This window comes from Galeopterus variegatus, unplaced genomic scaffold (assembly GCF_000696425.1).
Source record: "Galeopterus variegatus unplaced genomic scaffold, G_variegatus-3.0.2 Scaffold119, whole genome shotgun sequence".
NCBI classification, from domain to species: domain Eukaryota; kingdom Metazoa; phylum Chordata; class Mammalia; order Dermoptera; family Cynocephalidae; genus Galeopterus; species Galeopterus variegatus.
Window position 1 is genome coordinate 943,424 of NW_007726230.1, and position 21,893 is coordinate 965,316.

Below are 21,893 nucleotides of genomic sequence, written 5' to 3' on the forward strand. Positions count from 1 at the left end.
TATATATATATATATATATGTTTTTTTTTTTTTTTTTGTGTTTGTTTTTAAAAAAAAAATTTTAATATTTTTTTTTTTTTTGGAATTTTAAAAAAAAAAAAAAAAAAAAAAAAAAAATATATATATATATATATATGCACGGAGATAGAGAACAAAACAATGGTTAGGGTTAGAGGAAAAGGGGACGTGTAAATTAGAGGATACAAAGCAGATATGTAGGATGAACAAGTCTAGAGATCTAATGTACACCAAGAGGACTATAGGTAATAAAATTGTACTGTATATGGTATTCATGCTAAATGAGATTTTTTAGCTGCTCTTGTCACAAAAATAAGAAAAAATGGGTAACTGTGTTATGATGGAAGTTAAATTACCTCACTATAATAACCATTACACTATATACATGTATCCCATAACATTATATTGTATACTTTAAATATACACAATAAAAGTCTGCCTAGTAACATTTCCTTATTTCCTTTTTAATCAGTTGATTTCCTTCAAACTAATTAAATCTATCTTTTTTCTTTATCTATTAAAAATCACTGGTTTGAGTAATGATCAAATTTTTTTTCTTTTTTACTTAATACATTGCTTTTGTTGAAATATAAAAGATTTCACTTAAATGTAACTTCTAGTTTTGGGGGGTTTTTTTTTGGTGGCTAGCCAGATCTGGTAATTTTTGATGTCCATTTTCTGTTGAAGTTGATTGCTTACTGTTATATTTCTATCTAGCTATTTTCAAGTTGCTAAAACAGTATTTGGAATAATTAGCCCACTTGTACTTACTTGCCAAGTCCTGAGTTCAGAATTTTGTTTTCAAGATGAAGATAAAAGCACCTAAAGGTCAAGGAAAATGTCCTTCCCGCAATAAAGAACCTGAAAATAAAAAGAACATTAAAGACAGGATATAGCCCCTCACTGGTGCTAGATGTATTAGTGTGCAAAATTAGTCAAACAAACCAAGCTATTCTAAAATGCATCACTACCACAAACTCGGAACAATCATAAAGCAGTTACTCTCTACCTGCACTGGTATTAATTTTAAAAAGATGTCAGAACTCTTGTTAGCAGTGGTTCTCAAGCTTTCATGAAACCACTGTCTTAGAGAATCTGATGATACTATGGGCCCTCTTCTTCCCATAAAAATGTATACATAATTGTGCATAAAATTTCCAGTAGTTTATAGTTCCCTACTTAAAACCCTTGCTTTAGTGTGGATGACCACCCCCCTCTGTAAGGTAGGGAGGAAGAATGTTCCATTGTTTTCCTCTGGCCCGTTTTTTCTCCTCCTGGATGAGATGAAAAAACTACTACTACAAAAGCAACAAAAAAGGTCTCATTTAGAAGTGCTTCTTTACCTGGTATTTTCAGCTTTGTTAAATACCGGGCCAGCAAAGAGCATATAATCTGCCAAAAACATTGATGTGTATGTCCATTCCAACCGGACCCAACCAATGTACCACATTTAAACAGGTTCACCAATTCAGAAACCTAGTAACAGAAACATTTCCCAGAATTTAACTGAGACCCCCAATAAGATGTTGTAACAATCCAAATTACAAAAAGAGGGGCTGGCAGGTTAGTTCAGTTGATTAGGGCGTGGTGCTAACACCAAGGTCCAGGACTCAATCCCTGTACCGGCCAGCCGCCAACAAAAAAGAAAAAAAAAAAAATTACAAAAAGAGGTAATCCCATAAAGTTAAACAAGAACCGAATAAAGTTAAACAAGAACCGAATACAAACGATACAAACGACAGTATTGATACTCAGCAACTCCACCACATTACAAAAATTACATTAAAATTTCCCAAAACTATTTCTCATTTTCTCTCTATAAACTTAATATTATACTCTGACTCCTTCAGTTCTGGGTCTGAAACCAACTCAATATCGGTTAATTCTACCGAGATCTAGAGTCAAACGAAATTAATGCGCCATTAGGCCATTATCAGGACGTACAGGGACAAAGCTGCTTAACTCAGACCACAAAAGTGTGGGAGGTGGGAGTAGGAACAAATGGACATAGCAAAGGTTGCAACAGGATGTCCACGATACTCATACTCAGATGAAAATCCCGGGGGAAACTGTTACACCAGATCTCAAGGTCAACGGGCTGGACCCAAAATACTCAGTGCCACAACAGGTCTCGACTGATACTGAAGCCTCGGGCAAAAGAGTGGGCACGAAGAAGTGAGGCTAGAAGTATAAATAAATCAATAACACAAAGATATTCTTCAAAAATAAACTGACGGCCGACGCAGGTCCTGCCAGATATAGCCCCGCGTGGGTGCAATCCCCGGGGAATGAGCCGAAAGCACAAAGGCACTGCACTGGGAAGGACAGTGGCGAGTCAAGGAGAGAGTGGGCTGTGCGACTAATCCTGACGGCGGATGCGGGCCGCCCTGGAACCGCCGAGGACGGAAACCCCTACGGCCAAGGCCCGGGTCCGCTGCAGGCAAGTTCCCGCGCGCTCCCGTCCCCGGCCGGGTTGGGCTGCGCCACCTCCTCTCCGCCTGCTCGTCCCTCAGTCGCTGGCCTTCTGCGCTTACCTCACACAGTCCAACAGATGCACTCGGCCTCCCGGGGGCCCGTCGCCCCCGGCCCAGAGGCCAGTTGGCCGCAAAGGGCCTCACTCCGCCATCTTCGCTCCTTCTCAAGTCCTCCAACCCCGCGGCAGGCCGTTTTCACAAGCCCCGCCCCCAATGAATATTGATTGGGCACCGGCTGCTCGCGCGCGCTCTCCTTCCATCGTAGGTTGGTTGGAATGTACGTCAATCAATAGCGCTCTCCCTTGACTTTCGTTCTTCTTTTGTCGGATTGGGTCGTGGGGTTGAAGTAATAGGGAAAAATGTTTTTGTAAATCATTTCTTACGAATGTAAAATTGTTTCCGCCAGTGTCACATCGTGGTGAGATAGGCTGACTAGACCGAATGTCTGTTTTAAGCCACCTTTAGGTTAAACTATGGTACTAATAAAATAATTTTATTTTCAGGTCAGGCCCGAGGGCTTTTAATATTGGACGTAACCCAGCACCTCAGCGAACAATTTAATGGTTCCAGTTTGTGTCTAACTTTGACCCCTTTAGACTCTTAAAGGGCCTGAGCGTGCTGTTTGCAGCGCTGGTCAGTGCACAAGAGCAGGATTCGTCACTTTTTGAGGGCCCTTCTGCCGAATGTCAAACTGTTACGACAGGCAGTTATGTTGTTTCCTACACCCAAGGACTGACCTTTTCATAAAGCGATGGTTGCAGGAGAGGCAGGGAGGGTAATGCGGTGGCTCCTCTTGATTGTGACAAGCGGACCCCTGGGTAGGCGGTGTAGGTCCACAGTGCTTCCCATTTAAGGTAGTTTTTTGTTTTTTGTTTTGCGGGGGCGGGGGTTTCGGCTGGTGGGTATAGGGATCGAACCGTGGACCTTGCCGTTATTAACACCACCGCTCTAACCAACTGAGCTAACCCGCCAGCCCCGCAGTGCTTCCCACAACACCACAACGGCTGTCATCTGGGCTTCTTCTTAGAAATACGGACTCCTAAGGCTGCACCTCCCCAAGACCAAATTCCCTAAGTCTTCCGATAAGGCCGAGGAATCTTATTTTTACAGAAGCTTATGGTGATACAGAGTAGAGCATCTATGGAAAAACCCATAACTCACATCATATTAAAGAGTAAGGCCATACTTTTCCTTTAAGATCAGGAACAAGACAAGGACACCGGCTCTCACCACCTCTATTGAACGTTGTACTGTCGGGGTAGCCAGGGAAAAAAGACAAACAAAAGGCATGCAGATTGGAAGAAATAAAACTGCCTTTATTTGCAGATTACATGATCCTCTGTAGAAAATCATAAGGAATCCACAAAAACGGCAGGTACCAGAACTAATAAGTTTAGCAAGGTCCCAGGATACAAGATCAGTATACAAAAATCAATTGTATTTCTGTTGTCAACCCTGAGAGACAGAGAGACCAACTCTCCAAAGCAAAGAGTTTATTTGGGAACAGCAGGAGATTGCAATCTGGGAAACGGGTGTTATGGCAGACCACAGAAGCATCCAGAGAGGCTGGGGCTGGAGAAAGCTTTGAAAGAAATAAACAAGTCCACCTAAGCTTTTTGAAACAAAGACTATAGGTTACAGGGGCGGTTACAAGAATTATTATTAGTTCATCAGTAAAGACAGCCATGTCAGGCAAGTGTCCTTGTGCAGGCAGCTTATTTGGAATACTGTGGTTTGGAAGAATTCCTTGCATAGTTCTGTCATAGGCATATATGTATGAGGGGCTCTTCTTCACGGCCTCTCTGCCCCCATTTTGTTAGGGTTTGACATTAGTGACTCCATTTTGATACTGATAATTTTCACTGTATACTAGCAACAAACAAAATGAAATTAAGAAAACAATTCCATTCACAATAGCATCAAAAAAGATTAGGAAAAAATTTAATAAAACATGTGTAAGTCTAGATTGTTGGAGAGTGAAATCATTAAGAGCATGGGCTATACAGAGTTCCTAGGTTTGAATCCAAACTCTTTATCGATAATTAGCTGTGTGAATTTGATCTTGAAAAAAAAATCACCTCTCTATGCCTTAATCTCCTCACCTGCAAAACAGTGATAAAAACTGTACTTGCCTCCGAAGGTTGTTGTGAGTGTTAAGAGCTAACATATATCAAGCACACAGAAACAGTGCCTTGCATACAGTAAATTTCATATAAATGTTAGCCATTTTTGATTGAACACAAATTATTAGGATAATTTAGTCTCTAGTCTTCCACAGAGGGATTGTATTAACTGCTTTTCCAGCTTCATGTTATCTAAAAAAATTAGTAAACACCATTTTTATGCCTTCATCTTTGAATGTTGAAAAGGACTGGACCACTGACAGAGAAGTCTGTGGTATGGCATGGAAGGCTTTCCTTAACTCTGACACCAATGTTTTATTGTAAATAGCTTTATTCAGATAATGCATATACTACACAATTCACCCATTTAAAATGTACAATTCAATGGCTTTCAGCATATTCTCAGTCATGCATCCATGAACACAATACATTTTAGAACATTTTAATTACTCCAAAGGCATACTCTATATGCCTTAGCTGTTACCCCACAACCTACAATTCCCCCAGCCCTAAACAATCACTAATCTACTTCCTGTATCTATAATTTGCCTGTTTTGAACATTTCATATAAATGGAATCATGCGATATGTGGTCCTTTGTGACTGACTTCTTTCACTTAGCATATTTTCAAGGTTCATCCATGCTGTACCATGTATCAGTACATTTCTTTTTATTGCCAGATAACATTCCATTGTATAGATAAACTACATTTTATTTATCCATTCATCACTTAATGGACATTTGGGTTGTTTCTACTTTTTTACTATTATAATGCTGTTATGAACATTCCCGCACACATTTTTATTGTAGATGAATGTTTCCATTTCTCTCTGGTATATACCTAGGAGTGGAATTCTAGGATATGGCAACTCTATCCATTTGAATAACTACCAGCTTGTTTTCCAAATTGGCTGCACCTTTTCATATTTCCACCAACGATGGATGAGAATTCCAATTTCTCCACATGTTCACCAACACTTGTTATGTGTTATGTGGGTGTTTTTTTTTTTTTTTTTATTGTTATGGCTATCCTAGTGGGTGTGAAGTGGTATCTCATTATGGTTTTAATTTGCATTGGCTAATGATGTTGAGGCATCTTTTCATGTGCTTATTGGCCATTTTTATATTTTCTTTGAAGAACAGTCTATTATTCAGAGCCCTTGCTCATTTTTTAATTCTGTTATTTGCCTTTTTAAAAAATGTTACTTTTTTAAGTTGTGGAAAAATACATATAATGTAAAATTTAACATCTTAATCATTTTAAGTGTACAGTTCAGTGGCATTAAGTACATTCATATTTTTATGCAACCATCACCATCTGAATTCTTTTCATCTTGCAAAACTGAAACTCTGTACCCATTAAAAATAACTCCTCATTTTCCCCATCCCTCAATTCTACTTCCTGTCTCTATAAATTTGACCCCTCTAGGTGCCTCATGTAAGTGGAATCATATAGTATTTTTCCTTTTGACTGGCTTATTTCACTTAGTAATATGTCCTCAAGTTTCATCCATATTGTAGCATGCATCCGAATTTCCTTCCTTTTTAATGCCAAATAATATTCTTTTATATATATATATATCACATTTTGCTTATCCATTCATCCCTTGATGGATACTTGAGTTGCTTTCTAGTTTGTCTATCATGAATAATGCTGCTGTGAATATGGGTCTACGAATATCTCTTCAAGACCCTGCTTTCAATTATTTTAGGCATATACCCAGAAGTGGAGTTGCTAGATCATATGGTAATTGTGTTTTTAATTTTTTGAAGAACCAACCACTATACTGTTTTCCATAGCAGCTGCACAATCTTACATTCCCACCAATAGTGCACAGGAGTTCCATAATTGGGTTGTCCTTTTATTTTTGAGTTGTAGATTTTTATATATTGTAGGTACGAATCCCTTATCAGATATATGATTTGCAAGTATTTTCTCCCATTCTGTAGATTGTATTTTCACTTTCTTAATAATGTCCTTTGGACCACAAGTTTTTACTTTTGATGATCCATTTAAATTTTTATTTTGTTTGTACTTTTGATATCATATCTAAGAAATCATTGCCTAATACAAGGCCAGACATGCCCATGTTTTCTCTTGACAGTTTTATAGTTTTAACTCTTACATTTAGGTCTTTGATCCATTTTGAGTTAAACTTTGTACATGCTGTGAGGTAGGGGCTCAGCTTCATTATTTTGCATGTGAATATCCAATCACCCCAGGTATACCAAAAGACTATTCCTTCCTCCACTGAATTGCTTTAGCAGTCTTGTCAAAGATCAATTGACCATGAATGTGAAGGTTTACTTCTTTTTTTTTTTTGTCTTTTTCCGTGTCCGGCAACGGATCGCAACCCTCAGTGTCGCCCCCGCACCGGACCGGGACCGGCAACGGGACCGCAACCCTCGGTGTTGCTCCCGTGCCTCGCTCAGCCAGTGAGCGGGAACCGGTCTGCATGTGGGATCCGAACCCTCGGGCGGGAGCGCCGCCGCGCTTCCCAAGCGGCACACTATCCAGTGCGCCACCGGGCCGGCCCTGAAGGTTTACTTCTTGATTCACAATTCTAGTCCATTATCTATATTTCTATCCTTATACCAATACAACACTATCTTGATTACTGTAGCCTTGCAGTAAGTAAATTTTGAAATTGGAAAAGTGTGATACTTCCGATTTTGTTCCTCTTTTTCAAAAGAATCTTTTAAGATCTTTTTTTTGGACCATGATCTTAGATTCTTGGCGTATGGTTATTCAACTACCATCTTCAAATAAATCAGCTATAATCTAACCCAATTTCTTCCATCTTAACCATATGAATACTGAGACCCATCCATATGCTTTGATGAAATCAACAATGCAGTGCCTATCTCATTGATCCAACATAAGAATTTAATAAGATTTTTTTTTTTTTGTCCTTTTTGAGACCGGCCGCACCGCACTCAGCCAGTGAGTGCTGTGAGCGCACCGGTCATCGCTATATAGGATCCGAATCCGTGGCGGGACTGCTGCCGCGCTCCCAGCGCCGCACCCTCCCAAGTGCACCATGGGCTTGGCCCTTAATAAGATTTTGAAATAAGTGAAGGGAGAGTAATTCAGAATACTTAATTCTTGGCCAAACACGTCAGCATTCCAGTGATCATCGAATTCTCTTCCATGTCTTTACAAACCATGTAATGACTCATTCTAAAATTCTGCTAGGGAATACTGTCAAATAGACAAGTGGATCATTTCTTTTTTTTTTTCCTTTTTGTCTTTTTTCGTGACCGGTAACGGGATCGCAAACCTCAGTGTCGCGCCCGCACCGTGACCGGCAACGGGATCGCAACCCTTGGTGTTGAGATCTTTTTTTATTCATTTTTGTTGTGATGCCTTCAGGGTTAATGAATTGCTTAGGATTATTTGGTGTGCACTGGAATGTCTTTGGAGCTATTTGGTTTTTCATAGGCTCTCCTTTGTTAAGCTTCCCTAGGTTGTCAATGTTCCCATTTCTAGCAGTGACTCCACTAATATAGCTACTTACTACAGTGACTCCACTAATATAGCTACTTACAATTTGTTATTGGCTGGATGATCAAATCACCAAGTTTATTAGAATTTTTTCTAAAGAAATTGTGTGTTTTAGTGAGTAAGAGATTTTCTTGTGAATGGAACACTAAGTCTCTGGTTAATGGTGCTTGATACATTTGTAGAAGACCAAAGAGCTTCTTTGATCAATTCTTATTTCTTTAGCCACAATCAGGTACCGAAGATGACAATTCACCTACATGGTGCACTTCTTGAATAGACTGCAAAGTGTAGTAGGAAGTGTCAGGACCCAGTCTCCAAATAAACATTCTTGCTGCTTTTGATGAGAGAACAAAACCTCAGTGCCTAGAAAACCAAAGGGTATAGGCATCTTTTTTTTTTTTTTTTTTAAAAGATGACCGGTAAGGGGATCTTAACCCTTGACTTGGTGTTGTCAGCACCATGCTCAGCCAGTGAGCGAACCGGCCATCCCGATATGGGATCCGAACCCGGGGCCTTGGTGCTATCAGCATCGCACTCTCCCAAGTGAGCCACGGGCCGGCCCGGGTATAGGCATCTTGAGAACAAGTCCTTGATCAGCTTTACCTCAAGTAAAGATGCCAGGCCAGTTACTTACTCCATCTTAAAAAAGATGAGACTTCATTGTTGTCTGTTCCCTCCCAGAGCTGTGAAGAAACACCCTGCAGTCGCTCACAAACTTAACAGGTAAAACTCCTTAAACTGCTTGGTGTGAAGGAAAAAAAAGAAAATTTCTAAATTGGTGTTTCTAATAAACTAGATGTTAAACAGATGTGTATTGGAAAATACATGCCATCTTGAGTTTGAATTACTAGTTAACTCAAAGCATAGCCAAAGTAATGTGAATTTCAGGAATTTCTGTCCAGTAATGATGACTTCCTTCTGAGCAATTCTGCTGTTAGTGTTTGGGGAATAGGATAAATACCTGGTTTGTAGCATAAGAAAACTAGCTTGTAAAAGGTAGCTCTCTGTGAGGCATCTCTGCAGTAAATACTTGCTCCAAATCCTAATGGACAGAATTTATTTTAATGGTGTTTTAAATACAACACGAGGCTGGCCAGTTAGCTTAGTAGGGCAGAGCACGACTTTGTAACACCACCAAGGTCAAGGGTTCAGATCCCCATACCAGCCAGCCACCAGAAATAAATACTACACTTGACAACATGACTCTAAAATCAATTTGGAAAAATAGGTGACCATAAAGAATATTCTAAAAAGAACACTAAAGGTAAAAGAGAGTAATTCAATTGCTTGTGGCATTCATTTCTTTTGAAACCTATCAAAAGCTATAAGTATATGTTCAAACTCTGACTTAATAATCCTACTCCTATAAAATTTTTTCAAAGAAAAAAGTTATATGCAATACTCATATAACAATATCAATATTCTATAACAGATAAAATTGGAAACAATAAGCAAACAAAGTATGACTAAATAAGTATTACATCAGGTTGGTAAAATATTAAGAAGGAACAGATAACATGGGGAAACATCACATTAATTTTAAAAGCTGATATAATCTTGTATTATTATTATTATTTTCTTTTTTTTTAAAAAGATGACCGGTAAGGGGATCTTAACCCTTGACTTGGTGTTGTTAGCAGCATGCTCTCCCAAGTGAGCTAACCGGCCATCCCTATACAGGATCCAAACCCGTGGCCTTGGTGTTATAAGCACCACACTCTCCCAAGTGAGCTAACCGGCCATCCCTATACAGGATCCAAACCCGTGGCCTTGGTGTTATAAGCACCACACTCTCCCAAGTGAGCCATGGGCTGGCCCTTATAATCTTGTATTATATTCCATTTATGTTCAAGTACATAATGCATTGATAAACCAGAAGGGAGCAAGGGAAATAAAATTAGTTAAGGGGATTTTCCTCAAATTGTATATAATGTTGTAATGTTTTTATAAGTTTGATATAGTATCAATTAAGTTTTATTTAGTCAAAGACTGGTATACCTGTGGCCATAGTAACATCAAGATTCCTCCAAAACTGACTACATGGTCATTTTATCTTGCACTTTTCTCCAAATCCTAAAATTAGACACGAAGTGAAGCAAAGCTGAAACAATGTACAAGTCACTTTGAATGGACTTTTGTGGCAGAAGGTTGGGAAACGGACAAAAGGGTATCATGTTAGAACTCCAGATGACCAATTCCAGCTATTACTGCTTTGTGTCCTGTGGCATACCACTAAATCTTAAAGTAAGAAGAGACAAGTGACAGACTAAGCAATCACAAGCTTGAAAATGTTAAAAGCCATGTAAACATTGAGTACAATATGTCACTGAGGCTACACGTGAATGAGAGGTGGGCAAATTAATAATAAGCAATAGACAGATACACCATTTTTAGGCCTTTTCTTCATTTAAGGACTCAGTGAGTCAAAAACATAACTTGAATCTTGCCTGGAATGAATGGGAAGTAGCTGAGGGCTACAAAACTGTACAGAGAGGCAGACAGTGCTGGCCCCTAGATGAATGCTCCCACTTCATGTGTCCAGGCAGTGGCAGAGCAGACGTACATTTGATAGTACAGACATAAAGCTGAGTAAGGGAGACACAGTTTGTGATTTCAGACTTGAAGAAGGGAACTGAGTTATATAAAATTCTTGTAAAACACATGGACAAAATCAACCAAATTATTTTGTTTTAACCACAAGTATTTATTGATGGGTCAAAGAATACAATTTTAATGGAACAATAAGGCACAACTGTGGATTGAAACAGTTTGCTACACAGCCAAAAGAGGGAAAAAGCCTTAATTTTAGGAACTTTAAATATGCAAATCAAGGAGCCTCTGAAGTACCTCTCTAACAGATCAGTATCAGACAATTCTTCCCTTTTATATAATTCTTATATTACATAACTTGATCACAAAGTCAGACTGATACTTCATAAAAATTCCTCATTCATTTATACTTGAGCCATCCAGCCTGGCCACCGTCCAGTTCTCCACCCTTCCCTATCCCTTTGCAGTGGTATTTTTTTAAGAAATCCCCTCCTAAAGAATAGTGTATACGTCTTGGGATAGCCTTCCAAAGCAAGGAAACAAGCAAGCAAGCAAAGAGTCAGAGAAAGTCAGCCAAGGACAGATATATGAATAAATAGACTCATACAGACATACATTAGGATGGTAACAGCCTGATTCAATGAAATCTAAACTAAACTGACTTTGGCAGAGAAGTTGCTCTGGCTCACTCGAAGACCTGTAATGCCACCTTAGGTTGTGCCACCAGTGCTGGACCCCTTGTTTCTAAGGGATTAGCAGTGGTTTACATGAGGAGCTAGGAAGCTAATGTAACCAGGCAGCTAATGATACAATACATTCAATGCTTTGGACCTGTATTAGGAACTGACTATGGCTTCCAGAATTAACATTTGCCAAATGTAAAATTCATAAAGAATTCTGTGCAAAACTTCAAGACACTGAGGACAGTCTTTAAGTCTTTTAGACTGGGATAAGTTAGGCACTTCCGTAACACTAATCTTTCTACTTGGAACTGTGAAGTGAAAAACATTCCAGTGCACATGACACCGAGGCATAAACCATGCTGCAGAGGTGTGAATGAAGGAGGCTTTATTGGGTGCCCAGCCTTCTTGTTCAGAAAGCCATGAGAAAGTCCCCAAGCATACTGTCAGAGCAGCCATTCTGGAGGTGACGGTGTCTCAAATCTAAGAAAACCTGCAGGCATATGGCTATTTTCTGAATGGTCAACACTGCACTAACAAGAGGAGCCATATAGGCACATAAGTTGAGAATCAGAGGCCAGAGGTAGAGCAACCTGGGCAAGCCACATAGAAGACCTGGCTCTATACCTCTCACCAGGGCCACCTTTCAAGAAAGACATCTCCATCTAGCAGCCCTTTGATGACAGAGCAGAGTGCAGGGGACCAAGAGATGGTCATATTCTTCTGAGAAAAGTGTTGGTTACTGAAAAGCTCCTGGAGAGGCAACATCCCAGAGACCCATTTAAGAATGAAGGTAGATAAAAGCTACCAGACCACTGAACTATCCTGCCAAGTCAGAAATATATTTAACCGGCACAGCTTGGGGTGCCAAGTAGAACAGGGGGGATTTTGAGGCTCAGTAAGAAGCTAGGAGACTGAAAGATGAAGTGAATGCTATGTTGGGTGACAGGGAAGTAGGAAGCAAAGGACATATAAAGGGATGAAGAAGCGTGCTGAAGCCTCGCTGGAGGGAAGGCGGCATGGCTGCAGCTGACATCCAGTGAAAGAGCTTTGCTGGCTGGTTCTTGGCATGATTCTCTCTCTCACTTTCTTAGACTGGATGGATGTGTGACATTCAGCAACAGAATGGAGGAAGATGATATTTATAAATGGAAAACTGGTGAACGGATACTTAACAGAAATAGACTGGGTGTACCATTCTGTAATGCCCTGTTTATACACCAAAGGTAGGTTTGTTTTGACAGAACATATTTGGGGTTGTCATGCAACAGCAGTAGTACTTGGGGAGAAGGGAAAAAATGGGGTGGAGGTGGGGGTAGTGGACAGGAGGACTCTCAAGTTCCAGTTCTTAAATACTAGAAAGCAAGGAACAGTTTGGTCTCCATCCTTTAATGAAGAAATCGTATGCTCATTTTCTGTTCTACGTCCACCTTCTCTAAAACCTGGGAGGGGGGTAGGGCACAAAATGAATTATAGTTATGAAGGTCACAACAGTCCCAAGCTCTTATCTGAATAATGGTTCCCCCCCCCCCCACTGTGCGGTATAATTTAACTTTTTCAAACCGCAAGGTGAACTGACCTTAACAAATTCTGTGAAAGATATGGCACTGTCCCCATCCTGATCAGCCTCCTGGATGGTCCTGTCTGCGATGCTGCCCAGCTGCTCATCTGAGATATTCACTCCAACCATCATGCGTAGCACCTGCAGGACCAAGAGCCAGGAATTACAGGGGATTTGGGAGTCAGAGGGACTCTTTTACTAATATTAAAGATAAAGTCTCCCCACCCCCTTTTCCTTTGAAGCCCTCAAATATAATAGCTAGAAAGCTGAAAGCCTTATCTTCTCATCTGGGCCATGTAGACAACGATGTGCACAGAACTTTCTGGCAAGGTCACTGGATAGGACGGCAAAGCCTCCTTCCCATTGTTCCTACCCAGAATGCAAATATAATGTATGGTGGTACAGAAGCCATCCTGGGGCCATGAGGTGAGTCATGGATGCCAGAACAAGAATATGGAAGAAGCCTCATTGCTAGACATCATTAAGGTATTGTACTAGCCTCGACAATCTATCCCCAGACTTCTCGTTGCATCAGGCAAATTAGTTCCTTATTGATTTAAGTCAGTTTGGTGGGGCTTTCTGGAATCCCACCCAAATGCAGTCATCTTTGAGGTGATACATTAAGCCAGCAATTCCTAAAGTATGACCAAGAAACATAAAGATCCTTGAAGGGTAAAATGGTAAATCCCCATAGAAAAATAACAAGCACATTTAAAGGGCTGTGAGAATTGAGTGAAGAGAATTTAACAGTTTCACCAAGTTTGTCTCAAACTTAACCAAGAATCACCCCACAATTTTACTAACATCTTTAGTGTGTGAACATACTTCGAAAATTGCTACCTTAAACAAAATAAGCAACTTTAATGATGTGACTCTTAGACAATATAAAAAGGCTGACTCTCAGACAATATGAAATGGGGGACAGAGTGCTTTTCTTTTTTTTTTTTTTTTTTTGACTTTTGTCTTTTTCCGTGTCCGGCAACGGATCGCAACCCTCAGTGTTGCCCCCGCACCGGACCGGGGACCGGCAACGGGATTGCAACCCTCGGCGTTGCTCCCGCGCATCGCTCAGCCAGTGAGCAGGAACCGGTCTGTATGTGGGATCCGAACCCTCGGGCGGGAGCGCTGCCGCGCTTCCCAAGCGGCGCACTATCCAGTGCGCCACCGGGCCGGCCCCAGAGTGCTTTTCTGATGCCTCAGATCACTGCAGCCAACCCACTTCTGTCTCAAAAGGTAAGGAGCTGAGCTTTTCCATAGGAAGGAAAGGCCTCTAGCCCTTCCTTCCCCACTTCTTTACATCCTTCTCCAATCTCATGAAATAGTTTTAAAGGTAAATTACAGGGTTTTCTGAAAAGAAAAAAAGCTTAAATATTGATTTGTACCAACACTGTTTTTTTTCCCCCCAACAAACCAATCTTGAAAATTGGAAGTTGTACATTTTAGGTACAAATGCACATAAATTGAAAGGTTAATAATAAAGAGGCAAAGCTATCAAAGATGATAAATAGCCAGGACATTTGCCATTTTTACTGTGTGGCCAGCCAAATGAATCCATCCTCAAATAGCAGCTTTTTCAAATCTTGGTTCAATTATTCTCTGAGGTGTTTTATTTTTATAATTATAGCACTGTATTGTGCATGTATATTTGTGTTGTGTGTATAGGGGGGGTGAGGATAGGAGTGGTGGGGTCTTAAAGATCACCTGGTCCAGCCCAGCCCATTAATGAGGACACAAGGGCCCAGAAGTGGCCTGACCTGGGTCCCAGCAACCAGTGGCATGAGCTGTCTGCCCAAGCCTCCATTTTCAAGCCAGTCTGTGCTCCTTCCACCTATACATGTTGCCACTTATCGTTTCAGTTGGATGTTTATTAGCAAATGGGACCTTTATTATTATTATTTAATGTTTGGTAAGGGTTATTGTATATACTCTATCAATTTAAGAAAGCTTCCTTTTATTTTTGTTTTTATAAGGCTTTTTAAATTTTTCTTTTTTTCTTTAATCATGAATGGGTATGAATTTTATCAAATGCTTTTCTCTATGGAAAAGACAACTCAATTTTTCTTCCTTAACCTGTTAAAATGGTGAATGTACTGTTTGATTTTCTAATGTTAAATGAACTCTGAATTCCTAGTATAAACCCACTGTGGCTATAGTATAGTACCCCTTTCACATATTGCTGGAGTCAGTGTGTTAACATTTTGTTTAGGATTTTCATATCTATGTCAATAAAAGATTGGGCTGTAGTTCTCTTTTCTTGTACTGTCTTTATAAGGTTTACATGTCAAAATTTTACTAGCTTCATACAAGGAATTGAGAAGTAGAGCAACTATCTTTATTGAAGTATACGTTATATATATTGAACTGTACATATTTAAAATGTACAATCTGGTAAGTTTTGACATATGTGCATACCCATGACACCATCACCACAATCAAGATAATAAACACATCCATGACCCCAAGTGTTCAACCAGTACCTTTTTTTTTTTTTTTCCTTTTTTGTGTTTTTTACTGACCGGTAATGGGATCGCAACCCTCGGTGTCGCGCCCGTACCGGGGACCGGCAATGGGCTCGCAACCCTCGGCGTTGCGCCCGCACCGCGCTCAGCCAGTGAGCGGGAACCAGTTTCCACATGGGATCCGAACCCTTGGCGGGAGCGCCGCCACACTCCCAAGCGGCGCACTCTCCAGTGCGCCACCAGGCCGGCCCTCAACCAGTACTTTTTACAAGAATCATATTAAGAAAACATGACCACTCAGCCTTTCCTTAAGATAAAGTCATCACAAACTTTTTAACATCCAAAGAATAAGAATTGCAAGTTACCAAATGTGTTAGAAATTGCAGCATCTAGAAAGATAAACTTTGTTCTCTTCTCTCACTTTGGTAAAATGTTCATATCCTCCTCTTGCTAGGAGAAAACTAGTTGTCTGACACTTCAATATTCCATGAACACATTTGTCCCAAAGTCATTCCTGGCCCCAGGAACACTCTAGTGGCACTGACTGGTGCTATGGATATATAGTCTCCTCCCCACTCCCTGCCCCAGGCTTTCTTTATCCTAATAATAGAAAATAAATCAGCCCTCTACTCCCACAAAATCTTTCTGGCAGCCAGATCCAGGCCAGAGGATGAAAACATGCAACACAGAGTGATTGACTCTATCTTTTCTCTTCAGAACTCAGAAGCCCATATGTAACAACTTTCAATAAACTCTTCTTAATGAAGAAAGACATTCTCAACTCAAAAGCAAGGTGGACACAAACACTGACCTGCAGACTGTTTTGATTTTTGCTCAGACATAGTAATGTAGGAATACTTTGGGTTGGTCCTTAATCTGGCCCCAGTAATCTTCAACTTGGAAGACTTCTTAAGACACTGAATGAATTCAGATTTACCTAAGAGTGAGTGGAAACCACTTTACTTTTTAGGTCTATCTCCCCCCCCCCCCCCCACTTTTAAAAAAGCCAGTCAAATTTAGCAATGGGGAGTTGTATACTAACTTTTGTGACACGAGTGTTAATAAGTTCTGATAACTCACTACCATTGGACCATCCTAGGTGTGTCAGAAAAATCTCCCCATGGAAATTCCTGAATGCTAACGCCTCCTAAGGTTCTCCAGACTCATAAATGTATTTTTTAAAAAAAGGATCATTTTCTCCCCTACAAACTTATAGAAGGGGAAAGGAGGTGGGGGGAAGAGAAGAGAAGGGCAATGCTAATAGGATGAAATGTCGGTCACTGATAGTAGGGGAACAGGGAATTGCCCACATGAGCAACAAAGGACAGGCGGCAGTTGGCTCAGGGTACCCTGGCACAGCAGCAATTTCTTGACCAAGGACAAACTAAACAGCAGCATTAATATCATCATAATTAGTTGGTTGCCAACAAGCTGATTTAGCAATCACTGAACTATTTGATCTAAACCATGTCGCATATTTTACTCTGCCAGTCACCACCTAAAAGACATTTAGTTCTTTTTTTTTTCTTAACACAAAATGGACAGTTAGCTTTTAAAAAGTGGAGACATATGTCTGTGAGAACTCAATGAGCCATTTCAAGTTTTCCCAGTTCATCTGCTCTACTTTATATGTAGGACAGGTCTCTGAACCCAGCAGGTGTTAAATACATGCTTACAGTAGGAAAGAACAATTCCTGCCCACAAAAGTAAGCAGGCAGGGCTCAAACACAAGTTATCCGTGAGCTCTCCCACATACCTGTAACAGCTCATCACGTGAGATCTTGTCATCTTTATCCAAGTCGTATAGTCGAAAAGCAACTGGTAGGGAAAAACAAGAAGTTAGTAAAAATTCTGTACTGCTTGCCCCTTCTCAAGGAACTAAATACGTAAAGAACACTAAAGAGAAAATTGTCAGCCAATTAATAGATTTTTCAAGAGCAACTGCCATTACTTGTAGGGATTTTATAGACATTGTAACATTTAAGTAATGGAGAACTGATGGCATCCTACATTTAATAAAATATGGTCTTTTTTCCAACAAATCAGAAAACTTCATAAAAAGAGAAGGCTAAATGTCCTTTTTCTTACCCTAAAATGTTTAAAAAAAAAAAAAACATAACAAAAAAACCCTTAAGTGGTCTGTAAGTTAGGTCATCTTACACAAACCATCAATTCTACTGAGCACCACACAGGGGAAACCACCAATAGGAGCCACATGGGCACCATGACTGCTGACTACACAAAGGATTGCTCTGGAAATATAGCCTCTCTGGCAAATTCACACCAAATTTCAAGTAATTCTCTACCATTTGGGAATCCTGCAGGTGAAGAACTTGAGTTTCAAATAAAAAAATTCCAAGACTCTGATGGTCTCCTGGCCTTATCGTGTTTCTCTCTATTTAACAATAGATAAGGGGCCGGCCCAGTGGCGCACTCGGTAGAGTGCGGCGCTTGAGAGCGCGGCGGCATTCCCGCCGAGGGTTCGGATCCCATATAGAGACTGGTCCGCTCACTGGTTGAGCGCAGTGTGGGCACGACACCGAGGGTTGTGATCCCGTTACCAGTCACGAAAAAAGACAAAAAGGAAAAAAAAAAAAAAAAACCAATAGATAAGGCTTCTAGAAACTAGGATATATAGGAACTTTGCTTGTGTCCATACGAGAAAGAAAATTCAGGTGAGTTAAAATCATTCAGATTTTTGCCATGTTAATGAAAGACCACCAAGTGAATAGTGTTATAGTACTGGATGATGTTTTTTTTTTTTTTGTCTTTTATCTTTTTCCGTGTCCGGCAACAGATCGCAACCCTCAGTGTTGCCCCCGCACCGGACCGGGGACCGGCAACGGGACCGCAACCCTCGGCGTTGGTCCCGCGCCTCACTCAGCCAGTGAGCGGGAACCGGTCTGCATGTGGGATCCGAACCCTTGGGTGGGAGCGCCGCCGCGCCTCCCAAGCGGCGCACTCATCCAGTGCGCCACCGGGCCGGCCCAATACTGGATGATTTTATAGGCACCATGAGAAATCGTTACACCGAGGAAGTGACTGTCTTGTCACATACCTGAATTTTGTGTGGTTTTGAGGTTCTGAATCACTTCAAGTATGCCTCCTGGTTTTCAGTAGGGTGCTTGCTGCAAGTAACAAAAGGCCCAAATCTACTGCTTAGAGTTACTCAGATTCACAGACTTAGATCCTGCCCTTAGGAACTCACGATCTGGTAGAGAGCACACACTATTCACTTTAATAAATCTGAGTGCTATGATACATCCAAAATTCTAGTGAATGAAGTGTATGATGACTACAAGTTTGTGGGGGGCTGGAGACAACACCATGAAGTAACATTGACCAAGACTTTGAAAAACAAACAGAAATCTGATCGGGGTGGGCATTCCAGGCAGAGCTATTGTTAGGGACAAAAGCATGAAAACATGGGTGCATATCTAAGTTAAATATCCCTCCCCCCCCAAATAAGAGTGAGTCCACTAAAAGCTGAAATAAAAGTCTTAGGAAAATCTAATTTACTCTTTATAAGTTATATATCAGAATCCTCGAGACGGAAGTAGCTGGGAGTGACTTTCTCTGATACTCTCTGTTCTCTTTAATTTGGTTAGCTAATTATCTTTACCAAATTGGAGAATTTATATGTTTAGGAGGGCTGGATTCCAAGGGAAAGGAGACAAGGATCACAAGTGTTCCTAAAGGAATACGTGTTTAGTATATTCCCCAAACTACACACACACACACACACACACACACTCTTCTACATATACTATCATCTTTCTAAAATACCATAAAATGTTACCTACTAAGCAATCTTTAGAATAATTTCAAGATGGAAATCTGTTTGCAATATAATCCATGAATATCTATTTCTGATTTATTAACCCTGTAACTGGATAAACACTTGTACCCCTTTCTGCCAAAGTATTTATGGAAGCCTGAACTGCTAATTCTTGAATCCTGAGGGGTGAGAGGTAACCAGAGAGCTCACCCAACATTACTTTTTAGAAGAAATCTTGCTGCAGTAGATTTTTTTTCTTTTTTTTTTTTTTTAAAACCGTCATGCTGAGAATGAGCCTATTGGGAAAATATAAGAAAATGGTCAGGCCCCTCAGATGTTCAGAATCTTGCTGAGCATCTGATATTTATATCAGCTGGATGCACGTGCATATAAATTTGCTGTTCCTTGTTTATTGTCTAATGTAATTGTGCATATGCACCCAGGTGTTTTGGGTTATGGACTTAAGTAAAAAGGACTAAGGGCTCTGATACACAGCGCTTCTTTCAGGACGCTCTGGGAAGCCACTAGGGCAGCTGCTGCTAGCTCTGAATAAAGCCTATTAATTTTTTACCCATGGCTCCCAGGACCCTTTCCTATTACCTAGCTTGTAGACCTGGGTGTGGAGGGTTTGTGACCCAGTCTGTACAATGGGCTAGAGGGGTCTGTGAGCCCTAGCTTTACAGAGTCCCACGTGGTGGGCTCAAGTGAAGACGCACTGCCTGCGTAACTAGAAGAGCTGACAGATGATGCCCAGCACCACAGTAGTTATTTCTTTTTAAAGAAAAATTGAGCAGATAGTAGAGTTCCCATATACCCTCCTCCCCCTCCATAAGTTTCCCCCATTATTAACATATTGCATTAGTATGGTACATGTGCTACGATTAATGAATGAATATTGGAACATTTATTATTAACTAAAGTCCAAAGTTTACACTGAGTTTCACTTTGTTTTGTAAATTTCTATGACTTGGACTCATCTCCCGAGCTGCTTTTCACATTTTCAGTTCCATAGCTTTAAATGCCATCTAATGCTGACGATTTCCAAACGAGCATCTTCACGTGAGCCCCTTCCCCTGAGCTCCTGACATTGATATCCGAGCAATGCAGCATAGTAGTTAGGGCCACAGACTCTGGAGGCAAACTGGCTCTGCTGAATCCTGGCTCTGACACTTATTAGCTATGTGAACATGAACAAGTTATTTAACCTCTCTGTGCCTTATTGGTAAGTTGCTTTATCTGCAAAATGAGAATAACAGAATCAAGCTCATAGGGTTGTGAGGACTGAATGAGTTAGTACTCAAAAGCCACTTTGAACAACGCCTGGTGCACAATAAGAACTCAATTGGAACTAGCCAGTTAGCTCAGTTGGTTGGAGCATGGTGTTGGTAACACCAAGGTCCAGGGTTTGATCACTGCACTGGCCAGCCACACCAAAAAAAAAAAAGAGAGCTCAATTAATATCAACTACCTACCATGACCTCTGCCCTCCTCTCATACCATTCCTTTCTTGACAATGCTTCAGCCACACTGGGCTTCTTTTTTTTTTTTTCCCTTTTTTTGTCTTTTTTCGTGACCGGCAACGGATCGCAACCCTCAGGGTCGCGTCCATACCAGACAGGGACCGGCTACGGGATCGCAACCCTCGGTGTTGCACCCGCACCTCGCTCAGCCAGTGAGCGGCCGGTCTGTATGTGGGATCCGAACCCTCGGCGGGAGCGCCGCCACGCTCCCAAGCGGCGCACTGTAGCAGTGTGCCACCGGGCCGGCCCCCACACTGGGCTTCTTTATTCTCTGAACATACCAAGTACTTATTTCTATCCAAGGGCCTTTGTACTAGTTGATCCCTCTGCCTAGACCTCTTGTCTCTTATTCTGTGCATGGTTGGCTCATTCTTAGCTCAAATTGCAATTCCTCAGAGAGGTTTTCACTGACTGCTCTTTCTAAAGTGATATCCCCCCATCACTTTCTCATCTCACCTCATTCATTTTCTTCACAGAACTTGCTAGCATCATAAATCATGTTTACTCATTTGTCTTCTATATAGTCTGTCAGAACTTTACCTAATTAATTCATCACCATATCCTGGGCCTAAAATAGTGCCTGGCATTTAGTAGGTACTCAAACATTTGATTAATAAAAAACCAAAGGAATGATCTTAAACCTTTACCTTTCAATCATTGCTGCTGCTTCTTTTTTTATTGTGGTAAAATATACATAAAATTGATCATTTTTGCCTTTTTTAAGTATACAGTACTGTTGCATTAAGTACTTTCACAATGTTGTGCAACCATCACCATCATCCATCTCCAGAACTTCTTCATCTTCCCCTATGGAATTAAGCAATAACTCTCCATCACCACTACCACTACCACCACCCTCTATTTCCTGGCAACCATCATTCTACTTAATGTCTCTATGAATTTGATTACTCTGGGAATCTCGTATAAGAGGAATCATACAATATTTGTCCTTTTGTGCCTGCCTTATTTGACTCAGCCTAACGTCTTCAAGGTTCATCCATGCTGTAGCATGTGTCAGAATTTCCTTTTTTAATGTGGAACAATATTCCATTGTACATACATATACACCATATTTTGTATATCTTCATCCAATGATGGACTTTCCATCTTTTGGCTATTATGAATAATGCTACTCACTGTTTCTTCCTGGTTAATCTCTCAAGCTCTACTTCATCAATATTCCTTACCACCCAAATAAAATATTTTGATGCAGACTCCTTACTTT

General features: G+C 40.6%; 2 protein-coding genes across 4 annotated transcripts in view; both read right to left on the bottom strand.

Moving 5' to 3' along the window:
* Positions 1-2,675, bottom strand: part of NUSAP1 (nucleolar and spindle associated protein 1) — a 78,450-nt gene extending 75,775 nt beyond the window's left edge. Inside the window, exons 1-2 of one of the 2 annotated variants that reach the window (XM_008587651.1) lie at positions 2,553-2,675; positions 790-879 (exon numbers count right to left, since the gene is read on the bottom strand). The gene's annotated coding sequence lies outside the window, so the exon portion shown is untranslated. Of the gene's footprint in view, positions 1-789; positions 880-1,361; positions 1,476-2,552 lie in introns of those variants that run through there. The other variant, XM_008587656.1, reaches the window with a different exon arrangement.
* Positions 2,676-3,787: 1,112 nt separating this feature from the next.
* Positions 3,788-21,893, bottom strand: part of CHP1 (calcineurin-like EF-hand protein 1) — a 50,080-nt gene continuing 31,974 nt past the window's right edge. The window contains exons 5-7 of one of the 2 annotated variants that reach the window (XM_008587683.1): positions 17,127-17,188; positions 12,930-13,052; positions 3,788-4,076 (exon numbers count right to left, since the gene is read on the bottom strand). In XM_008587683.1, coding sequence (XP_008585905.1) covers positions 3,942-4,076; positions 12,930-13,052; positions 17,127-17,188 — 320 coding nt within the window. In that variant the 3' untranslated portion in view covers positions 3,788-3,941. Of the gene's footprint in view, positions 4,077-10,803; positions 12,793-12,929; positions 13,053-17,126; positions 17,189-21,893 lie in introns of those variants that run through there. The other variant, XM_008587692.1, reaches the window with a different exon arrangement.